This window comes from Sylvia atricapilla, chromosome 4 (genome assembly GCF_009819655.1).
Source record: "Sylvia atricapilla isolate bSylAtr1 chromosome 4, bSylAtr1.pri, whole genome shotgun sequence".
NCBI lineage: Eukaryota > Metazoa > Chordata > Aves > Passeriformes > Sylviidae > Sylvia > Sylvia atricapilla.
The window spans coordinates 70,103,360-70,115,399 of NC_089143.1; the positions used below are offsets into that span (position 1 = coordinate 70,103,360).

Genomic DNA, 12,040 nt, shown 5'->3' on the forward strand with positions numbered 1-12,040 from the left:
ACACCCTTTGTAGGGTTTGTTGCAAGTTTTGGGAGGTTGATTTTTTCTTTCTTGCTGCATGTCTGTATTTGCTTTTCCCCATTACCAGACTGGAAACAGGCCTTTTCTCAGCCTGATCAAATAAATATTTTTTTTTTTTTCTAAAGGGTGGGCCAGGGACATGATCTTAATTTTTCTCTAGAAGAGTATCTTCAAATTTTATGTTCAAGTCTGATGGTGTGGGAGAGAAATTGGATGGTGGAGTTTTGATTTCTGATCTGTCCAGCATCTTCTGGAACTGTGGGATGTTCTGGACTCAGATTTATCTGCCTGAGCCAGAATTATTAAGGGAGTTGCTTTTACTGGTAGTCTCCAGTTCCCATTCCTTAAGGTTATAGTTGTAAGTAGAAGTAAATTAGAAAGCAAAACCACCATGTTATTTTTACATAGGCAAAGCTAGTGCCAAAAGTGAAGCTCGCTTTACAGACAAGAAGCTTTGGTTTTGTATTTTTTTAGAAAAACAAACTGCTATGGTACCGTAATTGCAGTTAAATGGCGTTTGTGGTTGTATCAAGTTGACATAATAAGCTAAGAAACCCTTACCTTTTAGTCAAGATCATGGCACTGTTTTTTACTATTTTATATTCATACCCTAGGAGTGTAATCCTTTACCCTCCACTGGCCTTTTCCATTCCTAGTAAGGAGGTACTCATGCAAATCCTTTGTGAGTCACTTGTGCTAGGGGTGCCTAGTTGCTACCTGCCATTGGGAAAGCTGGGAGTGCAGCAAATCTCACTGGAAAACACTTGGTTAACCCCCACACAAAAACGACAGTTCCACGCTGCTTTCACTGCTCGAGAGGGAAGGGGATGTTCCTCAGAGTAACGTGGGTGATGAGCGCCCAGCTGTCACCCCTGGAAGAGCCAAGTGCCAGCAGGGATGTGGCTCAGACCCTTGTGTCTCCTGGGAGCTGCAGCCTGGCCTGAGCTGTGTGGCTGCAGTTGTGCTGCACGTGCCCTGGCGTTTTACAGCTTTTACACTCATGGCATGGCCCCCGTCCCTGCCACTGCCGCCCAGGGAAGGTGGGGAGCCCCCGGGGCTGGTTCCTCGGCTGACGTAAATTGATGTGGCTCCTGTGGAGCCGTGCTGCTCGATGCTGGCTGAGGACGTGGCCGTGGGCCCCCGCCAGGATCCGTAGAGTGCTGTGTGCTGTGAGCTCTGCTCGGGGAGAAATCCTCACACTCCAGACCCATGGGCTGAGCACTGGAACCAGCGAGTGGTGGCAGTTGCGGCCCAGGCATGCTGAAACTTCTGCAGATAGGTTGGGACGCTCCTCTTCACTCACCTGAGAACTCAGGCATGGTGATGCATTCCCTAAAAAGAACAGAAAGTTTTGAAGACCCTTTTCCTTATCTCTCAGAGTTGGTAGCTTAATATTTTTAAGAACTGTGCAGTCAGATTTTTCCGTCTCTCAGCTGTAGGACCAGTGCAGTATGGAATGGTCTGGGCAGTTCTGTCCCTTTGGGTAGTCAGTGTGAGCTCCTGTTTGGTTCCAGCATCGTGGGTGAGACAGGGCTGTTCCCAGCAACTGTGACAAACGCAGGTTGTGCTTTGCTGCTGCATTCACAGAAATCCAGCCTCAAGGAACATGCCCGTGTTCTAGTGTGTCCTTGTGTCACTCCACGCCAGGTGCTGTACCTGCTGCAGGTGTTCTCTAGTGTCAGAGTTACTAACAGAGCCTTTAAAGGGAAATGCTGATGCTCCTGCCTTGTAGCTCACCTTGGTTTTCTAAAGGCTTTAAGTTTCTCCTTGCACTCTAATGTGGAGCTGCAGTTTGTGTAGTTAAGGCTTCCAGCCTCTCTCTCTGCTGCCATGGCCTGTGGTGCTTCTTGTGCAGTTGCCAGAGGAAATCCTTGCCATGCCTGACCCTTGCAGCATCCCCATAAAGTAATTCACGGGAATGCTCTCTTTTCTCAAGGTGGGATCAGATTTCTCCAATTTGGACAACAGAGACTTTCCGCTGCGCTGTGCATGCCAGAGGGAAGGCTCAGAGTGAAATCTGCTGCTGGCCTGACTCCATGAGGGAGAGGTTGGCCTTCCTGATTTCCAGGCTATTTTCTCCAGAAATTCTCTAGCTTATACTCCTTATTAACTAAAATGTTTGGGGCTCTGGCCTGACAGCAGCAGTGTTTGGGGGCAGCACACCTGTGTCCCCCAGGCACTGAAGGGAGGGGTGGCTGCAGAGCAGACTCAGGCACTTGCCTGGGCATGGGGCTGAGCACACTGACCAAGCCCCTGCCGTAGTGTTGGTATGGGCCTGTGCCTCCTGACCAGTCTGGAGAGAGCTCTCAGAGGCTGTAACAGACCCAGGGAGCAGCAAGCAGCCTTCTGGTGCCTGCCTGCTGCTGGGTAGATAGATGGCCACATGCCTCAACATGTGCTGCTGTGTTGCTGCTCATCCACAGCCCCCCAGGAGCCAGGACCATCTGTTTGGGTTCTGTCTCCATTTATTTAAAGCTGCTGCTGAAAGCCAAGTGTAAATTTTTTTTTTTTTTCAGTTTCCTTTCCACTTAAGTTTCCAGTCCAATGTGGCTGGTCTGGCCATCAGGGGCCACGCTCACCCCAAAGCAGTCCCTGAGCTGCAACATCCATGTCAGGGCCTGGCCCAACACCCTGTAAAAAGGGTTTGGTGGTGCCTGAAGGATCTGACCTGGCTGTGAAAAGCCCAAGTGCTTGGAGACATCTTGGTGTCCAGGTGTGAGATATCTGAGACACCTCCTGCAAGGATGCCCGTGGGAAGTAATCCAAGCTGGCCACCTGCACCCATGTCCCAGCTGGGAACAAAAGAAAGAGCCCTAAAGCCACCGAGTGCTGCGGTGACAGGCTGTAACCTGGACCAGCTCACAGGGCTGGTTGGTCAGTGGTTCTGTCCTCCCAGCTTTTCTTTTCACTTTTGCTTGTCATAGGCTGGAGTAGAGCCCAGCCTTGAGGTTGAGTATCTTTGTAATTCCATAATCCATCTGCATGCCATCCACAGGAGCGGGTTGCTGGTGTTGGCTCTCCTGGCTTTCTTGTTTTTTTTTTTTTTTTTTTTTTTTTTTTTTTTTGCATTTTGAGTTCAATTAGTGCTAACTTTTTTATTTTTTGTTCTGTTTTTTTAACTTGCAGTGCAAGCTTCACATAAAGCCTGTCGAGCCAAGGATGTTCCTGCATTCACCTGCTTTTGCAGTAATGTGTCTCTGCTATCTGTTTTCTTTTTATATTTTTTTCCATTTTTTAACATGAATAACTATTAACTCATCTAATAACATAGTGGGAACAAGAAGGAAGAGGGATTGGGTGCAGGACTATGCGAGTGGAAGTTCAGGGGTGGGTGGAGGGACGAGGTAATGATGATACCATGTATTTTTCTCACCAAAACCATCAGCAGTAAATCATTTTTGGCCCCCAGCCTGAACTGAGAGTCAGAGTTGGATGTCAGCAGCTCAGGTATTGACTGGCTCAGGTGTCCTCAGTGCTGCTGCCTGCAGGAGCCCTGTGCTGTGGGAGCCCCTGGATTCACCAGCCCCAGGGAACGAGTACTGTAGGAATGTCCCAGCCAGCCCAGCTGATGGCACAGCTAAAGCTGGAGTTGAGCATTCCTGCAGGAGCTGATGTGTCGCAGCAGCCCCAGTCCCTGCTGGGGAGGGGAGGGAGGGGTGTGTAGATAACCAAGTGTAACTGACCTTGCATGCCGTGACATTTGCATGAAAATTTGTATTAGTTCCTGTTCTGTGCTGTCTGCCCCGGCCATGGCTGGGTTTGCTGGCTTGTGCTGGCCTGGTTTTCCAGCCTCCCTTCCAGCTCAGCAGAGCAGCTGCGGCTGAACACTGTGGCTGCCTCAGGGAAGGACCATTCCCAGCACTGCTCTCCCTGCACTCCTTGCCTCAAACCTTTGGAGCCTCTCTTAAAATCCTACCTGGTTTCCAACGGGCGGGATCTTAGCAAGGCTTAGCAGCCCTTGTGGAATCAAATGCCTGGGCAGGGGGAAGATAGAGCCTTCAGCATCCTCTTGAAGCTTCTGGGAGCATTCCTGCACAAACTTAAATACAGGCTACTTGCAGAGCTGTGGGATCCAGAATTCCAGGTCAAGGGAAAGAAGGTGCCTGGATACACAGTTGCTGCACTGCCCTTCAAGCCCTCCTGCAGCAGGAATAATAAATCTCCCATTCAGGTGTCCCTAGAACACACCAAGGAGATGTAGGATAAGCCACGCCCTGCTCTCTGGCCAGCACACGGTGGAAGTGGGTCTGTTTAAAGTGGTTTTTCCACGCCACTGCTTTTGGACAGAGTCTTACCATTCCTTCCCAAGGAGTGGTGAGCCCTATGACTCCAGGATTTCTTCCTCTGCCAGTGCACAGCCAGCACTTCCTCTACCCCTAGCTAGGCAGTCGCCTGTTGCCTTCTTTAAAGCTCTCTTACACAAAACTCTTCCTACCTGAGGCTCCCACTACAGCTGTTTGCCTGCTTCCGGATGGAAGTTCTCTGGGAGAAAAAGAAAAGGCAAAATTCTCACTTTTTTTAATCAGTTTTTCCTCAAGTGTTGGATTGGGAAGTTGCATGGAGGTTGACTTACGGGTTGTCTTGCTTTTTAACTCTCACCACTTAAACACGGTTTTAGGAAGAGGCTATCTATGTACCATGTCTTGGACAGACAGCAAAAATGGATAAATAAGCCAGAAATAAAACATTTGACCTTTTAATCCTTTTTCTAATTTTTTTTTGTGGGTAGTTTTGTTTGTTGGTTTGGTTTGTTTTGTTTTTGGTTTTTTGGGGGAGTTTTTTTGTTTGTTTTTGATTTGTTGTTTTGTTTTGTTTTTTGGTTTTGTGTTTGGTTGGTGTTGTTTGGGTTTGGTTTTGGGTTTTTTTTGCCCTCCTGGACTTGCCAACAATGTACTTTTCATCAGGTTAAATAGGTTTGCTGCAGGGTTGTTTGGAAAAATGAAATTCTGGTTCTTGTGGCTTCTGGCAAACGCAGCTTTTTAAAATCTTGAGTTATGAAGGAAGAAGTTTGAGTTGTTTGCATGAGTTTTTTACAGTCACATCACATGCCCATCACCAAATGCTTGTGGCAATATGTTTTGCTTCAGCTGCCTCTGTGCATGTCCTCTTTTTAATTATCAGTGGTTTGTGCTAAGTAGAAAACTGAATTTTAACATCTATTTCTCCTGCTTCATTTAATAGCCCTTCAGGGATGTTTAGCAGGGGAAATCAGCTGAGTTGAGCTTTTCCTTTGTGACAGAAAGCTGTGGCCAAGTGCATTACTGTCTTTTTGGTTGAGTTTTGAGTTCTTCTCCAGCAGAAAACAAGCTATGTTGGAGAAACAGGGAATGTACCACAAACTTGAAGATGTCAAAGGTACTGGTTTTGGTTTTTTGCCAAAGGAGATGGTAATGACTTTTTTTGCCATCTTGAACCCCTGGACCATGTTTAGATTGTTCCTGCTGCACTTGTTGCTTTTCTTCCCCCATGCCTTTTTTCTCACTAGCCCGTGATGTGCATGGAGTGACACTCTGGTCTTGCTGTTTGTGCTTTCACCTTTGCATGTGAGTATGGCAGGAGGAGACTGACCCTTCTTGCCTCGCTCCTGACAGGAGACCAGCTATGCTTTTCTGGGAGATTCTCCAAGTTTTAAATTACTTTGCAAGTGGGGTGGTTAAAACTCCTCTAACACTGCATGTTCCTGACAAGGTGGATTTCAGTCCTTAGACTAATACAAAGGAGCAGGAAAGCACACAGAATGCTTTTTCTGGGACGGTGATGTTCCCAGGGCATGAAGCAAACTCCCAGAATGGAAAAGCAAAGACAATCCAGGTCTCTGCGAGGGGCTGTGCCTGCTCTGTAGAGAGGGGACACACGTGGATCTGTCAGGCAGTGGGAAAGCAGGAAATGAATAGGGGTTTGCCCCCCCAGAACCAGCCAGGGGTCACGCAGTTCCTTTCAGGGAGGGCAGTGAGTAGGAAGGTGCCCTTGGAGCTCGTGGCTGTCAAATGCATCATCCCGAAGCATCTCCTGTGGCGCTCCAGGAGTGGGAAAAGCAGGCACTGGCACCCACCCCGGGCTTCTCTCCAGCTGGAGAGCTGCCACTCCTGTCACCCCCTCCATGTGCTTCTGACAGCTTGAAATCCCGTCAGGGAGATTCGTGTCTCCCTGGAAGTACATCCATGTTAAACAGGACCAGTGTTTTTTGCAGGCAGCTCTCATTCTGCTTCTCCCAAACCGTCCAAGTGCAGATGGAAGTGTCTTTTTGTGTGTGACCACATCAGATCTGTCCATTTGACTCCAGTCCCCTTCTGTGTCCCCTCTCCATGGGCCCGGGCTGCACGTGCTGGGTGTGATATCTGTGGTGCTCTCATCAGCGCGTGCCAGCACGGAGCTCTACAAATACGAAGGGTTTTTTTTAATTAATGGGAAACCAAGCTGTGAACAGCGGTAGAAATCTTGTATTTTTAATATCCTGATTGCCTTAAACCATAGATGTAGGACTTTATTACCTTGCTATTGGAAAATAACCCATGTTTGTAACTAAACAATTGTGTAACCTACATACAGTGTTAATGCAAATGATATGTATGCATCTGTTAGATATTGTCACTTTATTTGATGTTAAAATATTTCAGTTTTTGAATTACAGATGGAATAATAACCTTATAGCATAAGCTCAGTTATTTCTTGTATATGCTTCAGGTCACAGATCCAAATAGTGCCAACACTTGAAGCGAGGAGAGGAAATATATTTTTACCCAAAGCTTTGGTCTTTGCGTGGCCTTTGTGATGTCTGCTGTTGCCGTTCTGTGGCGGGGCAACAGGAGGGTCACCTGTCAGCCTCTGCCTTCCCAGCAGGGTGTTCTTTGCCTTTGAGGTGCCTCTGTTGGTCCATGCTGGTGTTTGTCAGTCGCTTCTTGTGGTGGTTGTGAGCTCGTTCCCTACCTCAGCTGGTGTCCCAGGGAGCTCAGAACGGAGTTGGTGTGTGTGACACCTGCCCAGTACATTCCTTCCCCCATGACTTATATTAAAATGTTGCTCCTCCTTTGTTCCCCACCCCCACCGCCATCACTTTTTCATTTCAATTCTGAACCTCTGTTTCTTTTCTCTTCTGTTTTTCTCTTTTTCTGTAGCTTCTTCTTTATGTAACCGTCACCTTGCCAAAGCCCCCAGACCCCCTCTCCCAGTGGACCATAGGGCACTGGAAGAGCTGCGGATCCGGGCACCCCTGCCAGGAGAAGAGCCATCTCATTCCTCCATCACGTCTGCCCTCCTCTCCTTCCCCCTTTGTTCCCACCCGTGCGTCTGAGGGTGTGCTGTGCTGTGTGTCTGTGCGGGATCTGCCCGCTCCCGGCGTGGCTCCGACAGCATCCAGGCTTCCAGCACTGCCAGAGGGAACGGCTGCCGGAGGGAGCTCGGCCACTCTGTGACTCATTGCTCTGGGTTAGTTGGACTTTTTTGCCTCCCTCCCTTCCCCCCCCCCACCCCATGATAACGTGCACTCATTGCTGGTGACACATAAAATGACAGACTGACCCCGGTGAGCTACACACACCGAGTGTGTGTAGCTGGAGGATTTAATTTCTGCCTCAAGCCTGGCTGCTTTGGACACCACAGCTTCATCTCAAGGGTGTCGTGTGCTCCTCTGGCATGGCTGGAAATCTCTCCATAGACCTGTTGATGTTCTCAGTGTGTCGCTGTGTCAAGTTGGATGTCACATCCTGTGGCACTGATAGAGCCTGTCCTGGACAGTCAAGGCCTTATTTTCTGGCTGTGCCTCGCTATGGGCAAAGCAAAATTCTGGTTCTCTACAGCTGAGCTGCACTGCCTCTACTTAGATTGAGGACTTCATTTTGTTTTCATGAAGCCTAATTAGTTATTATTTTTTTTAACAATCCCGAATGGGGGCAAACTGTTAAAATTTCTACCTTGTTTACTTTGGAAGTGAACTCAATTGAAAAGCTTGAGAAGTGCCAAAGGATTGCTTGAAGGTAAAAACAAAACCTGTAAAAGTGTGTCATGACCTCCAGCTGGTTTGGGATGGATGGAAGGAGGCAGCCTGAGCCTCTTGGGATGTTTTGTGTAGAGTGATGCACTTTTATTTGTAACCAAATACTAGTGATTTATTCTTTGCAACTGTGAACCTTAATCAAAGAATTCCCTTCCTTTAACCTGCTGAGGTACAGCTATCCTGAGTTGGTCTAGGTTTGGCCTCTGCCAGTCGGTGTGTGACATGGCAGCTGCTGAGGGGCTCTGCTGAAATCTGCTGGTTTTTTTTTTCTCAGAAGCACAGTGTTTTGCAGCACTCTTCAGTGACGAGGGTCAGCTCCTTGCAGCTAGGTGGAAGGAAAACTGCTTGTCCTGGAAACCTTTGCAACCAAAGAAGTGACTTTATAGATACACTCAGAAAGGTTATTGAGTGTTGGCCTCACATGTGCTGTCCCCATTTGCCTGGTATGTAGCTGGACTTGCTGGCTGTTGCCCAGCCTGAAGGGCTGTGAATATCTGCACGAGTGTAGCTTGGGACAGCATTTGCAGTGATACCAAAACCAGAGCCTGCCCCGCTCCCGAGGCTGCAGGGGCCTCAGGTGGTACCCAGTGTCTCCCACCAATGGCCAGGTCTGAAACCTGTTCAGGTCAGCCTTGCGAGCACAAAGCAGAGTTGAGGCCATTGCTGGATTAAACCTTGGCTGTGTCTATCCCTCTCTTGGTCTGCAGAACTCTGTGGGTGTTTATCTTAACTGGGAACCACCACTTGCAGCAGGATGGGATCCCTGCATGTCCTGGGCCACCCATCCCTACGAAAAAGCCATGGCTTGAGCTGCACATTTTCAGAAAAAAAATAGTGAGTAACCATGCAGCCTGAAAATAGGGACTAACCATGCAGGCAAGGGCTGCTGGGGCTCAGGGAATGCTGGTGCTCAAGCCTCTTCTGTGCCTCATGCAAGCCAGTGTCCCTGTGGTCCAGGGTTCTCTGCACACAAAGGTGGTCACTGTTGACTGAGAACATGCCTTGCCCATTAAATGCCCAGTTTAGTCTGTCTCTTCTTCCAGTGGTGGCACCTGTGCCCGTCTGCAGTGTCAGTGACCACTGCTGGGGGCCCCAGGGCCTTGGCTGTGGGCCCTGCAGCCATGGTAGCCTGCAGCTTGCCCAGGTACCCTGCTGGCTGCCTGCCCAGCAGCCACCCCAGCCACTGGATGGCTCCTGTAGGCTTCTGTGAGACCCTGTTTCAGGGAAGGAATCCCCTCCTTATGTTCCCCTCAGTCCTTGCACCTTTTTGTTGTTGTTCCTTCTAAACTCCAAATGGAATTACTTTAAGAGCTTAACACAAAGAGAAGCAGATGGGCGCAACCCAAATGCCAGTACTCACACGGACTGCCTTTATTTTGCAGCTCTGTAGAGTTTTGCTCTGCAGTGCCTTGAGTCCTGCTTGCAGCTCTGGACTTCGTGTCTGCAGAAGGACATAGCGGAGTTAGAGAAGGGCACTAATGGTAAATGGGATGGAGCGGCAGCGTGCCAGGTGAGGCGGCTCCGTTTGGAGAGGGAAAGGTGCAGGCGAAGGAGGATCCAGCTCTGCTGCGAGCAGGAGGTGGCAGCACATGACCTCTAGAGGTCCCCTGCAGCCCAGATTTATTTGTGACTTAGAAAGCTCGATGGCAGTGCGTGCCGAGCTCCCGGTTACCAAATCCTCACCACTGGACCCAGCGGGCGCTTAGCTCGAAGGAAACGGGCTTAACACACGGGGTAGCTTTGTTACAGAGCACATACTAAACTTCCGGGGTTTGCTGCCCCAGGTTGTTGAGGTGGACGGTGTCAGCAAAAGGTTTTGGGCTTGGTTTGTTGTTTTTTTTGGGTTTTTTGGGTTTGTTTGTTTGTTTTGTTTGGTTGGTTGGTTTTGGGTGTTTTGGGTTTTTTGTTTGTTTTTGGTTTTTTTTTTTTTTTTTTTTTTTAAGGCGAGTTCAGGGAGAACAGGTCTATAAAGGAGAACGGTCACAGTCTGTTGGTGGACAGAGCGGAGAGGAGGGAGCTATAGGTAGGGACGCTGCCAGCGGCGTCTGGAACGAGGGGCGGAGCTGCCACAGGCTGTGGTGGCTTTCCCACAGCCCAGGACCAGGAGAAGGGATGGCCTTCAGCTGCTTCCTGCATGACTGGAGAGATGTCAGCGTGGGGAGGGGGCGGCTCAGGGAAATTATTTGTCACCAGGTGTCTCCCAGCAGAGCTGGGAAAGCCACTCCATCCACTCCCAGTTGAAAAGTTGTGCTTTGGGGTTAACCCTTGTGTGGCTGCTGCAGAGGATCCATGCTCTCATGTCTGGAGAAAAAACCTCCCGGGGCTTAGGGAAGCCAGGTGCTGCAGGTAGCAGCACAGCATGTGAAGGTGAGGTGGGACTGCAGCTGAAGGTTTGGAAACAAGCAGCAGTGCTCTGCCAGGATGTGGCTGCTGTGCCCTGGCGAGTTCCCTGGGCTTGGGGAACTGAGAGTGGTTTTATCCCAGTGGTCCTGAGGGAGATGCTGGGCTCCTGTCCTGCACTGCTCTGGGCCCCATTGGAGCAGAGACCCCGTGCTGGCACCTTGGGCAGGTGGTGACGCGAAGCACTGGGGTGCTGAGATGTCTGTGGGAAGGTCACATGAATATGAGGAGTCAAGGGCATCAGGGAATGTTTTCCTGTAGGAAACAAAGAGCCCTGGCAGTGGTCCAGTACAGCCCTGTGTTCCAGCAGTGGGAGCAGCACAGAAGTCAGTCTGCTGCTGAAGGTGATGGGGGCCATGCAGGATGGGGCTGGAGGAGGCAGCTGCTGCACTTGCTCCAGGGAGGAGCAAAACCAAGAGGATGCTGTCAGGTGCCACAGCCAGAGAGGTGCCCACAAGCGTCCAGAGTCTGTGCCAGGACAGCCAGACAGGATGCTGCAGAGGTGGCTCATCCAGACTAGGGACAGGCTTTATGCCTGAGCCTTGTGTTGAAGGTGCCTGGCACAAGGGAATTGGGGTGGGTTTGTGCACAGCACCAAGGAAGTAAAATGTGTCTTCTCTTTCTGCAGCCCACCAAGGCTGGGGACATGCCTGTGTTTGGGACTGGGGAGCAGGAAAGCTGCCCTTGGCAGCCAGGGAGACTGAGTCCTTCCTCTACAGATGTTTGCTTCCCAGGGCTCGCCAGGTCGGCACTGTGGCTTGGCTGGCTTCAGGCAGCACAAGGAGGCCAGGAAGGATTCTGAACAGTTTTGGGAGAGCCATGGTGATGCTGTTAATTGGGTGCATTTTGGAAGGCCAAGCTCTCCCCACAAGGCTGGCATGAGCTGGGGTTGTGCCCAGTGTGGAGCAGGCAGTGCATGACCTGCTCCTGTCATGTGGCTTTGGGGAAACAGTTGAAGGACACAGTTACCTTCCCAGAGCGATGTACAGCTGTGGCTGCAGCACACCTGGGACGGCAAACTTCTCAAGTGGCACCCAAATCTCTCCTGAGGCCCAGCTCCCCTCCTTGCTGTTCCAGCCAGGCCCCTGCCTGGCACAGGCTGCCTGTTCCTGTCCTCATGCCAACTCCTCTCCTTGTGTGCATTGGTGAGTGCCTGTGTGCTGGTACTGTGAGCAGGGAAGCGGGAAGCCTGGGGGGGAAAGAGCGTGGGGAGGGGGAGAAGACAGTGTAGTTTAACTGGGAAAGATGTGTAAAATGCCATGGGCTGGAAGCAGTGAGCCTCAGAACTGGGGATAGGGAGCTTTGCTTGGGGGTGTGCTAGAGACACCTTGAGCCTGCTCAGCAGCCTGGCTTTGGAAAACCGAGCCGTGGGATGAGAAGGTCAGGGACTGAAAATATGGTAAGGATGGCAGGAAGGGCTGGAAGGGAAGGAAGACACACACCCTGCTGAGAAATGTCGTCTCAACGGGAATTTTTTTGAGCCATGGCAAGAAGCCGGAACCCAAGAGAATGCTGTGGTAGTGGACTGCGCAGTAAGATGGCATCCTGGAAAGCAGGGAGCTCCTGGAGGGGCTCCAGGATGGGGGCATGGAACAGTGTCCCAGCCAGGCACTCAGTCTGGAAGGG

The 12,040-nt window shown here is 50.3% G+C and overlaps 1 protein-coding gene across 7 annotated transcripts in view; it reads left to right on the plus strand.

Annotated features, from left to right (window-relative positions):
• The window catches only part of SEPTIN11 (septin 11), a 79,546-nt gene that overhangs the window by 36,950 nt on the left and 30,556 nt on the right, over positions 1–12,040 (plus strand). For 2 of the 7 annotated variants that reach the window (XM_066318310.1, XM_066318309.1), the window contains exons 10-11: positions 1,536–1,668; positions 3,148–4,721. The exons of 1 other annotated variant lie outside the window; for it this stretch is intronic. In XM_066318310.1, the coding sequence (XP_066174407.1) occupies positions 1,536–1,668; positions 3,148–3,264 (250 nt within the window). In that variant the 3' untranslated portion in view covers positions 3,265–4,721. Of the gene's footprint in view, positions 1–1,535; positions 1,669–3,147; positions 4,722–6,211; positions 6,767–7,136; positions 7,437–12,040 lie in introns of those variants that run through there. 4 more of the 7 variants (XM_066318315.1, XM_066318311.1, XM_066318314.1 and 1 more) reach the window with 4 other exon arrangements.